Source organism: Caretta caretta, chromosome 14 (assembly GCF_965140235.1).
Source record: "Caretta caretta isolate rCarCar2 chromosome 14, rCarCar1.hap1, whole genome shotgun sequence".
NCBI lineage: Eukaryota > Metazoa > Chordata > Testudines > Cheloniidae > Caretta > Caretta caretta.
This window is the reverse complement of record NC_134219.1, coordinates 38,529,911-38,536,687: the sequence shown is the minus strand read 5'-3', so window position 1 is coordinate 38,536,687 and position 6,777 is coordinate 38,529,911. Positions and strand designations below refer to the sequence as shown.

Genomic DNA, 6,777 nt, shown 5'->3' with positions numbered 1-6,777 from the left:
GGCTGGGAGCACCGGGCCCTTTAAATCACCGCCCGAGCTCCCGGCCACCACCGCTATCCCGGGGATTCCAGCAGCAGGGCTAGGGTGGTGATTTAAAGGGCCTGGGGCTCCTGCCCGGGGGCTCCCAGGTGCCTCCATATCTGGTAGCTCTGGCCATGATTTAAAGGGCCCAGGACTTCCAGATGCTGCTGCCACAGCCGGAGCCCTGGGCCCTTTAAATCTCGATTTAAAGTTCTTAGGGATTTCAAGGCCCCACCTCTTCCGGTTCAGGCCCCACCCCCCTGCTCAGGACTCCGGCGTACCGGTAAGTCCTGTAAGTTAGTTTCACCCCTGCTGGCTGTACTAGTTATCATTACATGCTGGGATTCTCAAGGGCCTCTAAGGGAGTTAGGAGCCCAAGATATACATGCCTTACTGCTGTGGAGGAAAAATCTAGTAGGCCTAAATTTATAGGCCTAAACCTTTGGTCAAGCTAACTGTGTGTATGAAGCATAAGAAAAGGGTGAGGAAAATTCCATTAAGAGGCAAATAGCAACAGCTCAGCTTAAAAATGTAACCACAACCACTAGAAGTTAGAAAAGACCGTTAACCGCAAAGGAAGCACCTGTCAATAACAGGTAAAGCTTGTTTTGCTATATTCCAAATCAGGTAAAGCTACCGTTGAAGCTTGCACTGTAGGCCAAATAAGGAAAAATGCTGTTGAAGGAAGTGTGCTTAACAGATTGTGGTTTTCAGCTTTATCAGCTCCTGTATTTTCCATTTGCGGCAGAGGAGCTCCGGCTGACTCTCCCTGAATGAGCATGCTTAAATAAACGGACCTCAGACTTTGTTCTGATCCAAACACACTGCGCGGTTAATTTTTCCATGACACTGCTCCTTTGCCAATCCCAGGCACGATTTTCTGAAATTCAGGAGAAGCCCAGGCCTTGGAAGTTAATGAGAGAGACAGGGCCAGGATTACAAAGGGGTTTAGGTCCCTAAAGAAGGAGATAGCTGCCTATGGGATTTACAATAGCATCTAAGCAGGTTACGCTCCTCACTCCCACTGAATGACCATGGGACTTAGCCACCGAGCTCATTTCGGAGCACTGATAAATCCCCATAGGTGCCTGTCTCCATCTTTGTGATCCTGGCCCACAGATAACACAGAAGCTGGGCTGGAATCAGGGAATGCTGGGGGAGATCATAGGCCCCATGCTATGTGAGGGTCGGACTGGAGGGACAGAATGGCTCTTTTGCCTTCATCAGCTAGTGTCATAAATATAAAGGGAAGGGTAAACCCCTTTAAAATCCCTCCTGGCCAGAGGAAAAATCCTCTCACCTGTAAAGGGTAAAGAAGTTAAAAGTAACCTCGCTGGCACCTGACCAAAATGACCAATGAGGAGACAAGATACTTTCAAAAGCTGAGAGGAGGGAGAAAAACAAAGGGTCTGTGTCTGTCTGTGTGATGCTTTTGCTGGGGACAGAACAGGAATGGAGTCTTAGAACTTAGTAAGTAATCTAGCTAGGTTTGTGTTAGATTATGATTTCTTTAAATGGCTGAGAAAACAGCTGTGCTGAATAGAATGAATATTTCTGTCTGTGTGTCTTTTTTGTAACTTAAGGATTTGCCTAGAGGGATTCTCTATGTTTTGAATCTAATTACCCTGTAAGGTATTTACCATCCTGATTTTACAGAGGTGATTCTTTTTTACTTTTATTAAAAGTCTTCTTGTAAGGAAACTGAATGCTTTTTCATTGTTCTAAGATCCAAGGGTTTGGGTCTGTGGTCACCTATGCAAATTGGTGAGGATTTTTACCAAACCTTCCCCAGGAAGTGGGGTGCAAGGGTTGGGAGGATTTTGGGAGGAAAGACGTTTCCAAACTACGTTTTTTCAGGAACCCAAATAAAGTTTGGTGGTGGCAGTGGAAGTCCAAGGGCAAAAGGTAAAATAGTTTGTACCTTGGGGAAGTTTTAACCTAAGCTGGTAAAAGTAAGCTTAGGAGGTTTTCAGGCAGGTCCCCACATTTGTACCCTAGAGTTCAGAGTGGGGAAGGAACCCTGACAGCTAGGCATCTCTGCACTTGCCTCTGGGCCTCTGCTGCTCAGCTGTGCAGGGCTCCAGGGAGTGAGTCCCACCCGCCCTTAGGAAATAGACATGAATAAATTACCTTCCTGCAGCATCAGTCCTTTAATGCCAATGATGCTCAATGCCAGCTACACACAGCTCCTCTGCGAGAGCAACAGGAATGAGTCTAGTTCCGGCAGTGCAGTCTCAAAATGAAGGGGGGAAAGAATCCTCAGATGCATGTGCTTTTTGCTTCTAGGTTCTGGTACATAGATAGATATTGACCAAAGAATCGTAGTGCTGGATGACTGATTGGATCATGCATTGGGGAAAAATCCACAAAGATCAGCACAGTAAGTTTGCTTTTTCAATTAACTAGGTTTGGGGATGAACATAGAGGGAAAATTAAGAGGATAAATATGAATTACGATCTGAACTCGTTAAGACTTTTACTCTCAAATTAATCAGATGCCTACTGCTGATTGGAATTTTTCCACCTTTCAGGAAAATTTTGACTTTTCACTGAAAACCCCAAATACATCCCCCCCCCCCTCAGTTTTTGGCAAATGAAAACTTTCTGCTGAAAAGTGGACTTTTTTAATCGAAAAAACAAAAATGTTTGTGTTTTGAGTTTTCAGTTTCTTTAGTGAACAATCCAAAAATGTTTGGAGAAAAGCAGACAGATTCTGAGATTTGTTGTTGTTTAGCTGAAAACCCAGTCTTGATTAAAAGAACACAGCTGAAAATTTCCAACCAGCCTTAAACTTCAAATAAATTGGAGAACATTAATATTGCCTGATAAACCCTTAATTTCAAACCATTGATTCTATTGCATCTGTGGGATTACTCTTTCAAATGGATAGCTGCGAGTAGGTAAAAACTGAATAACCGGTAAAGTTGACAGCTCACAGACTCTGTTTTATACAGACTAGCCCCTTTCAACCCTGGGTTAGAGCTGAGCCAAGCAGACAACCCCTGTCTATCCTGACCCATTCAAGGACATACAGGAGCTCACTGCGAATAGAAGTCAGAGCGCCTGTCGTAGCTTCACACTGCTGCTGGCTGAGTATACTTGGTGTCAATGGGTGTGCAGACTTACACATAACGAGACATGGGGCTATGTTTCCACAGGTATTTTGGAGCCTAGTGGGACTTTCAGAAGCACCTAGGAGCTTATAACTCGTTGATTTCAAGGGGTGTTGAGGGCCCTGATGCTTTTGAGAATCCCATTAGGTGCATCAATACCTTTAAAAATCTGCCCCACAGCCCCTCTCTGAAGGCCCTTACAGTCCTAGTAGACACAGCAGAGAAATGGAGGGAGGGAAAACAGAGTCAGAAAGAGGGGAAATGACTGGCCCAGTGTCACACAGCAGGTCACTGGCAGAGACAAGAGTAGAGCCCAGGTGTCCTGGCAACCCGTGCACCACACGCACAGAGTAAACAACACAACACAGTGATGATGGAGAGATGCTGTTTGTCCATTGTTACACGCCGGCTGAACTGCAGCTGGGAGTTGGTGCCATAAATCAATTTGGAAGCAGGAAGCTGGCCATCAAGGCAGAGAGCTTGGGGTAGAAAAATGAGAGATGAGCTGCTACTTACCATGCTGTGTGTGTCTACGTGGGAATCAGGCTGTGTTTAACAAGCAACATCGTGGGCCAAATTGTCAGATGGGGTAAAGTAACGAAGCTCCATTGACTTTAAAGGATCTGACCCAATTTACAATAGTGTGATAACATGACTGACTGATTGTCAGAGGTGAGGAGCACTGCCAACACCTACTCATTGTAAGTGATGAGTTCTGTGCACCTTTGGCATTCACATAATGAGATATTAGAGAAAGGGAAATCAGGGCAATTCCCTCTGTTGCTCTCATCCTGACCATTGTCCTTCTCATTCCCCCTGCAGCCATCACACAGTGTACTGAGGAAGAAAATGTCCAACCAAACCACCATGACCGAATTCCTTCTCCTGGGATTCTCTGCTGTTCCAGAACTGCAGATTTTACACTTTGTGGTGTTTCTAGGGCTTTACCTGTTATGCCTACTGTGGAACCTTCTCATTGTCACAGCCATAGCCCTTGACCGCCACCTTCACACCCCCATGTACTTCTTCCTGATGAATCTGTCCATCCTAGACCTTGGCTCCATCTCTGCCACCATCCCCAAATCCATGGCTAACTCCCTCATGAACACAAGATCTATTTCTTATGCTGGATGTGTTGCCCAAGTCTTTCTCGTCGTCTTCTTCGCTTCAGCAGATTTTGCCATACTGACCATCATGGCGTACGACCGATACACTGCCATCTGCCAACCACTGCACTATGAGACAGTGATGAACAGAAGAGCTTGTGTCCAAATGGCAGCCAGTGCCTGGATCAGTGTTCTTCTCTACTCTGCAGTGCACACTGGAAACACCTTTGCAATATCCTTCTGTGGAGGCAACATGGTGGAGCAATTCTTCTGTGAAGTCCCCCAGCTACTCAAGCTTGCTTGCTCTGATTCTGAAATCAGTGAAGTTGGGTTTCTCATCTTTAGTATGTGCTTAGCCTCAAGCTGCTTTATTTTCATAATTGTGTCGTATGTTCAGATCTTCACCACAGTGCTGAGAATCCCCTCTGAGCAGGGCAGGCATAAAGCCTTCTCCACCTGCCTCCCTCACCTCATTGTGGTCTCCTTGTTTATTTGCACGGGGACCTTTGCCTACTTGAAACCCACCTCGAGCTCTACCTCAGGTCTGGATCTCGTGGTGGCTGTTCTCTATTCTGTGTTGCCACCAATGATGAATCCGATCATCTACGGCATGAGGAACAAGGAGCTCAAAGGTGCCTTGAGTAAACTGATAGTTTGGAGGTTATTCTCTAAGAATAAAATGTCCTTATTTCTCCTTCAGTAACAATTTCATTCTGTGTTTCTTTATAAATATAATCAGCTGATGACATTATCGCGTGCATGAGAAAATACTGTGCACTCTGTTTATGCAGAATTGGGTATTTACACTAGGAAAAATCCAGACAAACATGACTCCGAAAAATGGAGTTACTATAGGTTTAGGCCAATGTAAATAAGATCAGAATCTATCATATACTGCTACCCATCACCATACTATCTGAGCACCCTGCCCATAAAATCAGTAGCCAAAGCAAAGTCCATAGTGAGATCTCTCGCTCTTCTTGTTTGTGGGAATAAAATCTCTGATTAAGGTATCAATGCATTTGTTCTTTGTGCTTTTTGTTTGTTTGTTTGTTTGTTTGTTTGTCTGATTTTTAGCATTTTTTTTGGCTTAACTGGTTGGTTGTTGGTTTGTTTTGTTTCTTTGTTCCAGGAAGTTGTGGAGGTGGGAAAGCCTGGGGAGATGTTGAGTGTTTGGTTTGACAGGAATTTCAATGTTTGTCCTCTCTTGGAAGTGCCACTATGTCATCTCTTTGATGGGGTTTTCTGAGCTAGCTGAAGGTTTGCTCCCCACAATGATAAAAGGGTACAAAAGAGGTTTCTGCTTGGCTGAGTTCTTCATGAAATGATTATGTATCGACTGTTGGGGTATTATTGTATTATTAATGATGTTAGAGAAATAACAATCTGAGGTAGGCATCTTTTCTATTATTTTTACCTATTGAATATGTAAAAACGGTGTCATTCTTGCTATGGTGAAAAGGGTGTTTTGAAGAGAAACTTTTTCCGGAGTTTCCTAAAGAAAACCTGACACAGGATAATGAGGTCAGATTTGTATTCCATGGAAGCCACTCGGGTTTAGCCCATCACTTCAAGGAGATCAGGATTTGGCCAATAGCCTGTATACACAAGGATTCAGATTTGGCTGACAGCACCCTGAAGAAAGTGAGTGTGACAGAGAGGTCAGGGTCTGATTTCCCAACTCAGCTAGACCAGCACCAATGCACAGTAGACCCAATAACATCACACGTTTACTACTGATGAGGTTCTGCCCCAAAGTCACTGGGCAGCACTCAGTAATGACATGAACACTGGTGTAAGCTTCTTGTCTGGGGTCATTTTGTTCTAATCTTGGTGTAAATGGAAAAGTGCCATCACTTGCACTGATCTGGTGTTCCATACGCCTTCCCGTGTCGATCTACTCACATCCAAACTGAGAAAGGATCTCAGAAGCTGGCCAGTTATTAGTATTAGGATATCATCTTTGTGCATGGTTGTGTACACTTCAGATATGACAGACAAAAGCAGAGTATGTGATTAGATAGAGAGACAGACAGACAGGACCATTCCTTGTCCTAACACACAACCTCATTTTGTCATCATGATAGATTTCTATTTGATTGTGAATTATGTTAGCTAGCTAGCTAATGAATAATCTATGGAAATTATTGTGCAAATTATTGTGCTTCTTTTCCTGTTAACGATTGTCTATGTCCAGATCATGATTTTCTCATAAGGACTCCTTATTAAACATTATTTAACAAAGATTTTTATGGCTATCTCTTACTCTAGCTGTCATTTACAAACAGTTCGTCGTAAAATACTCAGTGTTTGACCTTTGAGCTGTTTTGACAGGATACATTTTTAACATGCTCTCTTTTGCTTCTGTGAACAAATGAAAGTATCACACTGGGAATCCTTAAAAATCAAGTTTCAGAGTAACAGCCGTGTTAGTCTGTATTCGCAAAAAGAAAAGGAGTACTTGTGGCACCTTAGAGACTAACCAATTTATTTGAGCATGAAGTGAGCTGTAGCACACGAAAGCTCATGCTCAAATC

The 6,777-nt window shown here is 43.8% G+C and overlaps 1 protein-coding gene across 2 annotated transcripts; it reads left to right on the top strand.

Moving 5' to 3' along the window:
- The first annotated feature begins 1,272 nt into the window (after window positions 1-1,272).
- Window positions 1,273-6,484, top strand: LOC142069098 (olfactory receptor 14A16-like). Of its 2 annotated transcripts, XM_075119470.1 has the most exons (3): window positions 1,273-1,491; window positions 2,308-2,401; window positions 3,957-6,484. In XM_075119470.1, the coding sequence occupies exon 3, from the start codon at window positions 3,984-3,986 to the stop codon at window positions 4,941-4,943; it is 960 nt and encodes a 319-aa protein (XP_074975571.1). In that variant the 5' UTR covers window positions 1,273-1,491; window positions 2,308-2,401; window positions 3,957-3,983; the 3' UTR covers window positions 4,944-6,484. The 2 variants fall into 2 exon arrangements, with proteins under 2 accessions (XP_074975571.1, XP_074975570.1); XM_075119469.1 differs by lacking the exon at window positions 1,273-1,491 and having other exon boundaries at window positions 2,030-2,401.
- Window positions 6,485-6,777: the final 293 nt, after the last annotated feature.

Excerpts from the sequence above, each read along its gene's own strand:
- LOC142069098 (XM_075119470.1), top strand. The coding sequence starts at position 3,984 with ATGTCCAACCAAACCACCATGACCGAATTCCTTCTCCTGGGATTCTCT.